The 13,418-nt window shown below is 42.6% G+C and overlaps 1 protein-coding gene across 1 annotated transcript; it reads left to right on the plus strand.

Moving 5' to 3' along the window:
- The first annotated feature begins 1,971 nt into the window (after window positions 1-1,971).
- Window positions 1,972-4,571, plus strand: LOC115664166 (polygalacturonase-like). Its single transcript, XM_030586110.2, has 4 exons — window positions 1,972-2,462; window positions 3,298-3,587; window positions 3,709-3,937; window positions 4,064-4,571. The coding sequence occupies exons 1-4, from the start codon at window positions 1,995-1,997 to the stop codon at window positions 4,280-4,282; spliced, it is 1,206 nt and encodes a 401-aa protein (XP_030441970.1). The 5' UTR covers window positions 1,972-1,994; the 3' UTR covers window positions 4,283-4,571.
- Window positions 4,572-13,418: the final 8,847 nt, after the last annotated feature.

Genomic DNA, 13,418 nt, shown 5'->3' on the forward strand with positions numbered 1-13,418 from the left:
CAGCCTGGAAAACGGCGGGATGTTTTGGTTTGCCGTGGCAATAAGTTGAGGGTCTTCAATCTCTTCATTTCCCTTTGGAAACATATTCAATTGTTTTTGTTTTTGTCTATAACTATAGCTATACAAAACATTGACATTCTCTTCCTTCAAAAGCAACCCAACTTGGCCATGTTCCCTTTTGCATTCTCTTTATTTTACTATAAAGAATGTCATAAAATAAACCACATGACAACATTTGCATTCCAAAGTCGTTCGACGTCTGTCCAAAATTCCAAATTGGGAGCCTTATAACGTGGGATAAGATGACATGCATTTCGTCACTCCTCAATCAGCTCAATACTAGCGTCGAATGAGGAGTCCATTTGATTTCTTTTTCTTCTTGGGTAGATGGGGGATAGCTCATTGTTTCCTAATGGAGGCCAAAAGTAACCTTGCTCCTTCCGTAATCAAGCCTTAATTTTTGGAATATAGTTGAGCAAAAGAATGGGCCTCTTTATTCTCTTTCCCCCCCTGAAATTAGTGAATCTTATTGGATGGAAAAGCAAGAAACACGCCCTTGATCACATGAGAGAGAGAGAGAGAGAGAGAGAGAGAGAGAGAGAGAGAGAGAGAGAGAGAGAGAGAGAGAGAGAGAGAGAGAGAGAGAGAGAGAGAGAGAGAGAGAGATATGAGTATACTTGGAGTCATCTCTCGTAAAACTGTCAATCTCTATCATGGTGTTGTCATCAAATTGCCATAGTCTTCCAAGTGAATGAATACTTTGAATCATTCATCGTACACAATGTGTGTATAAATCAAATTATAATAAAGCTTAGAGATCTTTTGCCAACCTACAACCTTTAGTTTTGATAAATGCTTTGTATAGCCATGTCAAAAAAAAAATAAAATCAGAAGGCTTGTGCAATTGTTCCATTTCGCAATTTGCGTGTAATATGAAAGGTCATATAGTAAACCTTTTGAGTTAGATCATTTTAACGCAATAAATGACAAAGTCCCCTCTCTCTCTGTTTTTTTTTTTCCTTCTTATTTTAATTACTTCTATTTTCCCCCACAAAAGACTTAGAAGAGAGAAGTGGCCCCTGCCTCCAACGATTTAGGTACATCGGAGGGTCAAGAAACCCTAGATTCAGGAAAAAAATTATGCAAGCATATAGGACAAACTTAAGATTAATATGCACATAAGCATTGGATGTAGGGGTGTCAAAAAAGCCTGGCCTGACCCGACCCCACCTTACCCGAAAATTTCAGGTATTTTGGGGTCTAGACTTAGTACTCTTCGGGTAGGGGTTCAAGGTGTATTTGTAGGGTTCAGATTAGAACCCAACCTAGAGCAAAATACCCAATTGTCAGTTTGTCCCTTACACTTTCCAGTTTCCATCGTCTCTACCATGAAGACCACAATCTCCGTCGAAGCACCATTTCCGACCAAGAAGGAAGCCGCACTCTCCAATTTGGACGAGAGAGAGAGAGAGGTGAAAGAAAATAAGGTTTCGGAACAACAGAACAAATTTGGTGGGTCAAGAGACGGAATGACAATATACCTCTCTCTCTCTCCATTTATTGAGTTTTTCCTGGTTTGGGGTTCTTCAGAGTGTAGAATTCACCTACCTTACATTTCTTATTATAATTTTTAGTATTAGTACAAAGGCGATGGTAATCTGGTCAACGACCCATTCACATTGCAAGCACAGAGTCTCCCAACACGGGGGCATTTTTGTCCAAACTGCTCACATTATCCAATAATACTTCTCCAATCACAAGTTGGGCCGGTCTTTTTCTTTTTTCCTTTTTTTTCTCTGTTCGCTTTTGTTTTTTTTCAAATTTTAATTGTGCCAAAAAGACTCAATTTCCCCTATAAATACCATCACTCCATAACCGTTTCAGCCTCACCACCACCACAACGCCAAACAACAACAAGAACACCCGACCCTTCATCTTCTCTCTCTCTCTCTCTCTCTCTCACACACACACACACACGCAAAAAGCCCAAGAAAATGGCAGAACTCATCTTCAACACTTGTCTGAATTATCTGGTACTTGCCCTCAGCATCTCCATGTTGTTGTCCGAATTGCCATCACCGGCAAACGCAGCTTCAGTTCAGTACAACGTGGTCTCTCTCGGCGCGATAGCCGACGGCAAGACTGACTCCAGCAAGGCCTTCCTGAGCGCATGGGCGTCAGCATGCCTGTCGACGAGTGCTGCCACCGTCTACGTGCCACAGGGCCGGTTCTTGGTGCAGTCCGCCTCCTTCGACGGGCCATGCAAGAACTCAGCCATCACTGTGGGCATCGATGGCACGCTAGTCGCACCTTCTGACTACAATGTGAACGGGAATGCAGGGAACTGGATCGTTCTCAGGCACGTGACAGGGGTGTCCGTGATTGGAGGGACCCTTGACGGACAAGGCACGAGCCTCTGGGCTTGCAAGCTCTCCGGCAAGAGCTGCCCTACCGGCGCTACAGTACGTATAAATATGTTCATTTATACTCACTATACAACCACAAACAAACGCACATTTCTTCTTCATCTACATTTGCATATTCATCCTCGTAAATTGATTTGGAATTTTGGAGTTCATTTCGCACTGTTGACAACAGTTACCATAACAAGGTTTTTTCGTCTTTTAGCTCGAGAAGTTGCGTACTTGGGGGGTTTGGTTATTTGTTAAGTGCATATTACATTGCATAAATCATGTGAGGCTACACACCAGAGAAGTCACGGCTTATCCTCGAACATAATTTCTGAAATGCAATAATGTAAGAATAAATAAAAGCCTTTTCCTTATTATCATTTTCAACTTAATCATTTAATGTAACACTTGTTGTATACTTATGGGAAAGGGGGGAACTAATGGGGATTGGTATGAGTGCGAAGTAGAATGAACTTGTTGTGATTAATCTTTTGAAGTAGAGTGACTTGCTACTTATTAAAGATAATAACGCATGGAGTTTGGTTGTTCTCCTACGTTATAAAAAATAGAGCCCTTTGTAAGATACGTGAAAGTGGGTTTAGATTTCATCATGAGAAGTAACTAAGCCCTTTGTCGTTTCAGCTTCGCGTCGATTTTTTTGGGTCTGTTATGCTAATTTTATGCCCAATGGTCAACGGTCCGTATTCTTGTTTAAGAAACTCAAATGGGACCCAAACCTGAGCCACGTGATAACCAGTGCCTCCAATCATGGGAAACTTTCACCCTAATTAATGATGGGATTATGCATTTGTGTAACGATTGAATATGCATCTGTGTAACGCGGTGGTTGATTAGTGTTTGGTCATTTTGGTGTGTCTGGGTGCAGAACTTATTAATCAGCAACTCCCAAAACATTTTGGTGAGCGGACTTAGCTCCCTCAACAGCCAGATGTTCCACATCGTCATCAACGGTTGCCAGAACGTGAAGATGCAAGGCGTGAAGGTGTCGGCCTCCGGGACCAGCCCCAACACTGATGGCATACATGTCAGCGCCTCCACCGGCGTCACCATCCTCAACTCCAAGATCGGGACAGGCGACGACTGTGTCTCCATTGGCCCCGGCAGCAACAATCTCTGGATTGAAAACGTCGCTTGCGGACCCGGACATGGCATCAGGTATGTAATTCGTTATCTTATCATCATTACCCTATATGGATATATATCATGTGTCCCGCCAAATTTGGTATTGTTCATTAGTTGACTTGGAGATTTATCTTTCAACGTGGTTGATTTTCAGCATTGGAAGCCTGGGCAAGGATCAACAAGAGGACGGTGTCCAAAACGTGACGGTTAAGACGGTCACGTTCACCGGCACACAAAATGGAGTGAGGATCAAGTCGTGGGCCAGGCCAAGCAGCAGCTTCGCTAGGAACATCCTCTTCCAGCATGCCATCATGAACAATGTCCAAAACCCGATCATCATCGATCAGAATTACTGCCCGGGAAACTCCGGTTGCCCTAATCAGGTGAAAGCTTCCTCTTTGCCAAATTACGCCAGTCAAGTGAAATTGAACAGCAGTTCATATTAAAAACATTACGGTGAACACTCAGATCTTCTTTTATTGATCAAGTTCTCATTTCTCTTTTAATAGGCTTCGGGTGTTAGAGTGAGCGACGTGACATACCAAGACATCCACGGGACATCGGCAACCGAGGTGGCCGTGAAGTTTGACTGCAGCTCAAAGTACCCGTGCACCGGAATAAAGATGCAAGACGTGAAGCTGAGCTACCGGAACCAAGTGGCCACAGCATCTTGTGCCCATGCTGGTGGCACAGCTTCTGGCACGGAACAGCCCTCCAGTTGCTTGTAGTTTGTCCCCAAATTACAAAACCCAAAATAATGGGGTAACAAGGATACCATCACTAGTCTTAAATAGGGTTAATGAAGTCAGTGAGTGATACGTAATTAATTATGTGAGTCCTAATATTTGACTTGGGACCAGAAGAAATTATGTAGTAGAAAAGATTGTTCGGTGTATAAGACAAGTTGGGTGCTTGAGCCAGTGGCGTGTCCTAGCTCACATGATTATGGGCTGGACTAATGGAGCCTGGCCTTGCATCTTATTTTCAATTAATCGAATATTGAAAGTTATCTCTTTATGTCACAGGCGCCAAAATGAATTCGGCTTGCCAGAGTCGGGTTCTTAACCATTTTACACCAACCATAACAGCCGGATCAGCCGATTTTCATCGTAATAATATTTCCTTCAGAAAGAAATAGCGACTTTTACTTTTGACTGTTTTCAAATATAACAACTGTATGTAATAAGAAACACCCAAAACCACTTAGGATATATAAATGGTGGCACATAAATTAACATTTAAAATTAGAATAAGTAATACTTGTAGTTTAGTTATGAAATGTTCAAAATTTTGGCCAGAAAGTTAACATATAACTTTTTGCTTTCAAAAGATCAAAACAAACGGGTAGCACCTCAAGCAATTATTTACTTGGTTTCAAAGTTTATCATCAGAGGACAGTGACTCTTTGCCCACCCTTCATATGCAAACATTGCTCGTGCTACAAAATTAGTGCGCCATGAGGAAATCTTGTATCGTTCGTCAGACATTCTAAGACAAGGCATAGTTTATAACTTGATAATTAGCTGCTCTTAACGGACATGCTATTAGAGAGTTTATCTACTAATTAAAATTAATAAATAAATAAATACTAGATAGTTTATCTTGAACGCTCAAACTTTATTTATTTGTTTGGTGTTGTACATGTTCTCTTTCTATTTGTGTATTATTATAGGCAAAGTGTCGTTGGTGCAAGACTGTGATATTTAGTACTATGATCCTTTAGAGAAAGGACCCTTTATTTTTTGTTCTACTTCCATTCATCTTATTCGATTTGAAGCTGCCAAACTGTTTTACTCTAGAGATGATGAAAATGCTTACATTTCTATTTTCTGTTAACGGATACCCCATGCAAACCAATATGAAGGTTTTTAGAAAATGTCACAAATAGTCGTGCAAGTTATCTACCTTTGATTTTTTAGAGTCAATGCTTATTGAGTTCTTTGCATACATGGGGAGATTTCATTTTGTTAAAGAAGCATCTTGAACTCGAATAATTCGAGCCATGAGTTGATTGACAGATAAATCGCCGAAATGTCGAGCTATTTTTATATTAAAACTTCGCAAAAATTATCAAGGACCAGCTTGGGGAGGCATAAGTGAACCGAGAGAGGGCTGGACGCTCACTGTTTGGATCGAGGGTGGTCTGAACAGTGAGTATTTAGCCCAGTCTTGAGCCTAGAAGCATTCACTGAACGTGCCTTGATTACCCTAGAGCGAACTAACATTAACCGCTAGCAAGATCACTAAACGTGTGGATGCAAACATGTATCAAGATGACATGAACGAATGGATTGAAGCAACTCGAATTAAATAAAATTATGAACTAGTTACTCTATCAAGCATTCGTATAGGATGACCTAAAGTCAAGGTCACCATTGCAGTCACCTTGAAGTGAGCTCAGAATAGCCATGGATGACCTCTTGGCTTCCCAACCTCATTAAGAGGTTGTGGGCTTTCAACTATCCTGGATCGAGGAGGGATGGGAAAGGGACGGGAGATGACAGTAAGAAGAGAGTGGCTTCATTGGATCATCGTAGGTAGCGATAGCGACGAGGGTAGTGGCAGTAACAGCGGCAGCCGGAGGCCAAGTTGGCGTGAACATTTGGATTAAGGATTTTAAGGGGAATATGATATTAATAGTGTCATGACATTCATATGATATTCGCTTTAGTGCAATAATTTTTCAAATGATCACTTAACCAAAATACGTTGGTGATTTCCCTTACTTGAAAATCTTCCATGTTGTTGAGTTAATATTTGATAACCTAACTTGGCTTGCTGGAGAAATGATAATCATTAAAGATATTTTAGAATGATGTCGTTTGGTTCCATTTTGTTGACACCTATTTTATAATTTTTGCCTAAAATTAATTATGCAAAATTTAGGAGTTAATTTCTTAATTAATTCCTAAAAAAAAATATATTCATCTAATTGCATTGCATATAGACATTAGGCACATTTGCATTAATAGGGCCCATTAAAGCATATTTTCTTAATTAACTTTAAAAAAAATATTAAAAAATATTAAAAAATAAAAAAAAATTCAGATCGGGCCGGGTCGACCTGGCCCTTTCTTTTTTTCCCCATGTGGGCCCGGCCCACTTTCTTTTTTTTTCTTCTCCCCTCCGCGCGAGCTGGGCCAGGCCCGACCCAGCTTTTCCTTCTTTTCCTTCTTTCCCCCTCGACGCCAGTTTTCCTCCTCTGTTCGGCTCTGCATCTGGTCGTCGACCGACGGACGACCGAACGACCTCAATGTCCCTATCCGAGCAGGTAAGAGCGCAGGAGGGGGAGGGCATTGATGGCCAGTCCCATCCCTCCCCCTTTTCTAGTCTCTCTCTCTCTCCTCTTCCCCTCTGTGGCCGCGGAAGTTAAGGAGTGCAAAGGCCGGATTTTTTCTTCCCCTGCACCGGCCTAGAATGGCCACCAAAGTCGTGGCGTAGAGTAGGCCGGCGCAGGGGCCATTAAGGCCATGACTTCGGGGCGGAGCAGGTGGCTTCTGTCGCCTATAAAGGGCGGAGAGAGTGGAGAGAGAAGGAGGTCTTTCCCAGTCCGAAAATAGAGCACAGTGAGAGAGAGATATTGAGAGCAAAAGAAAGAGATTTGAGTGTTTGTAGGACCCAAAGAGGAAGCCAAACGACCGTCCCCGATGATCAGCATCCTCAGAAACCCCCTAGACGCATCGCCGACTAGTGAGTAGTCCCGGTCCTATTTCTACCCTATTTTTGTGCACCGATCGGCCGGGATTCGCGCTGGCCATTTCATGCGAATCTCGACCCATACTGATGCTCCTCTCGGTCCATATTCGCCGTCGAGAATGAGCCATGGCCGCCGGATTTGGCCAGAGCCCTGAGAGAGGTCGGAAACCCCCGCTTTTAACTGCGCATGTCGGATGTTCGATAAAATGCCTCAAAGAAGCTGTTTTTGTTTTTGGTCGCCGGCCAGCAAACGAGCAGTTGGGCGGCAGGCCCGATCGTCGGAGAAGGTAGGTTGAGGTTTATAAGGAGGAGGCCCAGGCCATAGGTGGCCTGGGTCGTCCGGCGAGACCGCCGGATCTTGCCGGCCGAGGCTCCTGCGTGTCCAGACACGCGGGAGCCGTCCCTGGACCAGTCTGTAAGCCAAATAGGGCCGGTTCGACTCGATCGAACTGGCCCTATTTTGTCTTTATCCATCGGACTGGGCCTCGACCAGGCTCGATCCGATCCATACTCAGGACAATGATCCGGGTTGATTCCCCGACTCGGGTCGGATCTGAAAATCCAACCCGGGTCAATGCGATGGATTGGGTCCGTTGACTCGGGTCGGTTTTGACCGACCCAGATCCATCGACCCGACCCGATTTTAATATTATATTATTATTTTATTAAAAAAACTTTAAATTTTTTTCTTTTAAAATTAGGATATAATTTAGATATAAATATTGTCCAATATTTTTCTACATTATGTGGCATATTTGAATGTTTGAAATTTTTGTTGTATTATTATTATACATGTTGTTTTTAATTAAAATATAATTGCATAAATTGTTATGTTTTGAATGTTGTCACCTTAGTTAGGGTTAGAACCCTAGACTGCATATCTATGTTGACTGCTAATCACTAATGATTATGGACTCACTTGATCACCTCGCATGTCCTAAAATCAATCCAAATTGCTTGACAAATATTTTCTGAAATGAACAGGATAAAAATGTACCGAAAGGGCATTAGTTATTCAACTAGTGTAACCAAGTCCCCGAACTCATTTAATCTCTGATTTGCAGAAGTAAGCAATTCTCCCATTGTCTTGCTTGGGTGTCTAATCGACCCACCATAAATCGATTAGTGGCGACTTCTAGATAAAAATCACTTGCAGGTTAAAAACCTAAATCTTAAGTCGCGATATGGTATGGGCTTGCGAGAGCCCGAGTTAAGTCCCAAAATTAGACTTAGCGCGTACTAGGTGAGACCCTCGTTTTTGAAAATAAAACTAGAGATCAGTCGCGATAGACTGGCGACTCCGCTGGAGACTTGCATTTTTTTAAAAAAAAAAGTGGACTTAGGCCTGAAATTTTGTCTTGTTCAAAAACATTTTTGTTTGGCAGCGAGGATTCCAGGTATGACCCTGACATTAGGGTGTTAAATGTTCTTGCAGGTTTCAAATCATGATTGTTTATAAATTGTTGTGCATGCTTTAATGATTTAGCACTACACTGTTGCACACACAACCATACTGCCGGACCTGAGCCGCAATAAGACATTTTAGGATGGTGTTAAAAAAGATTTGACCTCGAATGTGAGACTGCGATGTAGAGGTTGCCTTTCTTTTTCTCGAAATTTCTTTCTAAAAAATCGTAACGTGTTTATCTTTAGCCGCTATTCGCGTGACTATAAGATATTCCTTTCGATTTGGCCGAGCTTAAAAGGACTCGACACCAACGCGAGACTGCGACGATCAGGTACCCTTTTAATTTCGTTTTGCTAAACCAGTCTAGATAGAAATCGAACCTCACTCCTCATGTGCATGTCTTTGTGATTGTCATGGTTCAAGGTAAGGTATATATTCGGGGTAAGTACAGCGCAAGTGCCATAACTTTTGTACGGAGGACACTTAAGTGCCATAACTTTTTGTTGGCTCACTTGAGTGCCATAACTTTAAAAAAAAGATCACTTAAGTGCCACTTACGAGCACCACCAGCCTCTGTTCGTCTTGAAATTTCTGTTTTAGCCTCCGCTGATGAAGGTAAAAATGCTTCGTAGTTATACAAATCGGTTCGATAAATTGTGTGACTACAAAGCATTTTTACCTTCGTCAACGGAGGTTAAAACGAAAATTTCGAGACGAACGGAGGCCATGGAATGTTTCACCGACACTCCTTCTTCAAGCTGGTGGTGCTCGCCTCGCCGGGAAGGTCACCGTTCGATCGGAAAAGCTGCGGTTTCAAGCCCTCACGACTAGCTTGTCAGAGGGGTTGGTCGTGAGAGCCCGAAACCGTGGCTTTTCCAACCAAACGGTGACCTTCCCGGCGAGGCGAGCACCACCAGCTTGAAGAGGGGGTGTCGGTGAATCATTCCATGGCCTTCGTTCGTCTCGAAATTTCCGTTTTAGCCTCCATTGACGAAGGTAAAAATGCTTCGTAGTCACATAAATCGGCTCGATAAATGTGTGACTACGAAGCATTTTTACTTTCGTCAACGGAGGCTAAAACGGAAATTTCGAGACGAACGGAGGCCATGGAATGATTCACCGACACCCCCTCTTCAAGCTGGTGGTGCTCGCCTCACCGGGAAGGTCATTGTTCGGTCGGAAAAGCCGCGATTTCGGGCCCTCAAGACCAGCTCATAAGTGGCAAGTGATCTTTTTTTTTTGAAAGTTATGGCACTCAAGTGAGCCAAAAAAAAGTTATGGCACTTAAGTGTCCTCCGTGCAAAAGTTATGGCACTTGCGCTGTACTTACCCCTATATATTCTATCCCTTCTTATTTCATTATGCAGCCTACTTATTCATTTGATTCGTGACTGTTAGGTTAACCGTTGATTGCATTCTATATACGATAGGAAGAGCTGATGTCCAATTCGTCCTAACCCCCAAGAGAGAGCTCCTAGCATGGTGGGACCGGCTTGATCAGAATGGCCAACAGTATGTCAAAGCAAGAATTGATCGCCTAAGTCTACTACTTAAGATCAATGTCCATTCTGGCATGATGTAGGCACTGGCACATTTCTAGTACCCTCAAACATCCACCTTCGTGTTTGGTAAGTTTGAAATGACCTCAACTCTGGAAGAATATAGTGTTGCCATTGAAATACCTTTGGGATCTGAATTCATTAAACCACTTTTGGGCATTTCCCCTATACCCGAATTATCCTAGTTTTTGCGAGTCAAGATCAATGCTGTGAAAAGGGTCGTTAAAGCTTACTGTAATGCATGCCCCCTATTTTTCTTAAATGAATGCTTTGAAAATCAACCCATGAGTCAGAAATCTAAGATCTTTCTCCTTGCTTTTATCGGGTTTGTTATTTTCCCTCACCGCAAAAATTCTATAAACACCTCAATTGCGTATGTTGCCAAATAAATTTGCACTGGTATGGGTTATGTTAATTCGGTTTTGGCAGAAATATTTTTGTCCCTTAACCGTTTTAAACAAAATGAGGAGAAGATCATGCGGGTTGCCCCGGAGATTTTGCAAATTTGGTTTTTATCCCACTTAAGAGGATTCGGGCACCTCATGTAACTTTTTGAAATTGATGACCTTATGCACCTAATACAAAGATTTGGGGTCTTAAAAAGTAATTCCCCTGATAAGTATTACTCTTGCTGGATAAACTTTTTGAAAAATCCTGATCCAAAAGCATTCTTATGGCACGCTAAATGGTTCCATGCAGGCGAGGCTCATTATGCTCACAGGTTTCACAATCCTGTTCCACTGCTCGGCTTATCTGGCGCCACTTCTTACTATCCCTACCGGGTAGCCTGCTAGTACATGGCCCTTTAGGAGATCCCGCCGCCTCTTAAGACGGACCTATTTCTAGTCCGATTCACTCGCTCAAACTATAACTACATCCGCGAAATTCGTGCCATCGAGAATGCATGGATTGAGCGTGAGCCTGAGAATATCATTGTATCCAGGAGACTGAAGGAGCAATAAAGGGTTCACCATGTCTCTCTATTCTACATTCTCTATCATCAAATCCCAATAGCTCTACGGCCAAAGGTCCCAGATGTGGCTAATAAGCTCAATCGCTAAGCACGGATCGATCATCTTGAAAGGGCTATGGGGACGAAGGATACGCTTATCACGGAACTTGTCCGTGAAAATAAGCGACTCCGAGAGATTGTGGCTTCCCCATCGTATATAGAATGAGTGTCCGAGAAAGACACCTTTTTTGTTAAAAGCCCCTGTCTTTTATAAATTCCTAGTATTTATATTTAGGAATTTATGTCTTATAGTTTTAAATGTTTAGGGTTTATATTGATGTAAATATAAGTCGGACCACTTTTGATATATAAATAAAAGAAATTGCGCTCTAAAGACACCACCATGGCCTTAGCCTGGTGGTATATGGGGAATGAATGGTCCGAGGCGACCAGGGTTCGAACCCCAGGATCACCATTGTAATGAAAATATAAATAAAAACCTTTTTGCTTCTTTTTTCTTTTTGCAAATAAAGAAAATACGTGATAAATTCATACAATACTAGACTAAGTCATGAAATGATTCTTTATAAGGTCTCATACTCATTCATTTCAACATCTTCACAAGTAGTTACGAATTAAATGGCCGAAGAAAATATGCCGATTTGTCTCAATAACATGGAAAACGAAATGAAGATGGTTTTCAATGCACTTGAAAATCTCACCAAGCAGGTAGAATCTATCAATGGCAAGCTCACCCCCACCCCTGCATCAATTAAGGTGATGTTATCGCCACCGTCTACCGGAAAAGAAAAAGCCTCTGCCAGCGACAGCAAGATGCCCCTGCTAGAGGATGATCCGCTTTCACTTGCCATCAAGAAGACCGAGCTTGTAAACGCGCCTATGACAGAGCATGACAAGCGCCTCATGAAGGTTGAGGAGATGTCGAAGTAATTGCAGGGCCCATAACATGCTATCCCACTTGACCTGTCCGTGTACAAAAGGGTCAAGGTGCTAGAAAAATTCAAAATGCAAGAATTCGAAAAATATAATGGCATTTCGTGCCCCAGGCACTACTTGCACTTATATCATGTGCGAATGACCCAGTATGTCGATAATGAGTTTCTCATGATCCAGAGCTTTCAAGCAAGCTTGATAGGGTCAGCTTTGACATGGTATATGTCGAAAGATATAGATGCCTTCAAATCCTGGGATGATGTCGCGGACGCATTCCTCAAATAGTATCAATTCAATCTCGATGTCACATTATCTTGTGACGACCTAGAACGCACTGAGAAGAAAAAGAATGAGTCGTTTAAAGAATATGCCTCCCGATGGAAGAACTTGGCCGCCCAGATCACCCCAGAGCGTACTGACCATGAACAAATGAAGCTATTCATCAAGTCTTTCCCGTATGAATACAGACATTGCCTGGTTGGTGCCACTGCTAAGTCCCTTAATCGGCTTATTCCAGTAGGCGAACGAATTGAGATGGGATTACGTAACGATTGGTTCATGGACCATACCTTCACAACTAAGAGACTCAGCACGAGGAAGGAGAAGGAGCCCCTGACAGAGGGGAACATCGCGTACACCCAGACTGTTTATTCTCCCCCAACAGTTTAAGTAAGCAATGAGCAGCAGCCGGCTTCAAGCCACCAGCCCCTAAGGCGTTATAAGAAAAAGCAGTTCACTCCACTACCCAGATCCCTTTCCTAGGTCTTGACCATACTTCGCAAAAAAAATTTGCTCTCTATCGAGCCGAAACGGCCTAACTTAGAGAGCTTCTCGAACTATGATCCATCTAAGAAATGTGACTATCACACGAGCGAGGTAGGACATTCGACAAATGATTGCTATACCCTCAAGCACCGAGTACAGAATCTGCTGGACACCAAGGCCTTCTCGTTTCAAAAGTCCAAGCTAAATGTCTAGAATAATCCGTTACCGGAGCATGAAAATAAAATTAATGCCATTTTCAGTTTCGATGCTGGTCGAATCAAGAACGTAAGGATATACACCACTGACGTTTATAACGGTCTGGTGAAAGCAGGATACTATCCTGCCAACGAGGTACTGCTCCTGGCCCTGCTGAAGGAAAGAGTTGTCAAGATGGCACAAGTAATCCTGATTACGTTTGCCGACCATACCGGCATAGTAGCCACCATCTCCCAGGTTATCATTAACTGGGATGAAGAACTTTTAACATTGAATGCCGAAACTAGTGAATCCATCCCCACACTCGTGAGTAA

This window comes from Syzygium oleosum, unplaced genomic scaffold, assembly GCF_021117445.2.
Source record: "Syzygium oleosum isolate NSW1041296 unplaced genomic scaffold, Sole_v2.1 Sole_v2.12, whole genome shotgun sequence".
Taxonomy (NCBI): domain Eukaryota; kingdom Viridiplantae; phylum Streptophyta; class Magnoliopsida; order Myrtales; family Myrtaceae; genus Syzygium; species Syzygium oleosum.

Excerpts from the sequence above, each read along its gene's own strand:
- LOC115664166 (XM_030586110.2), top strand. The coding sequence starts at position 1,995 with ATGGCAGAACTCATCTTCAACACTTGTCTGAATTATCTGGTACTTGCC. Across the intron at positions 2,463-3,297 it reads GCTGCCCTACCGGCGCTACA|AACTTATTAATCAGCAACTC; the intron begins GTACGTATAAAT and ends GTCTGGGTGCAG. Across the intron at positions 3,938-4,063 it reads ACTCCGGTTGCCCTAATCAG|GCTTCGGGTGTTAGAGTGAG; the intron begins GTGAAAGCTTCC and ends CTCTTTTAATAG.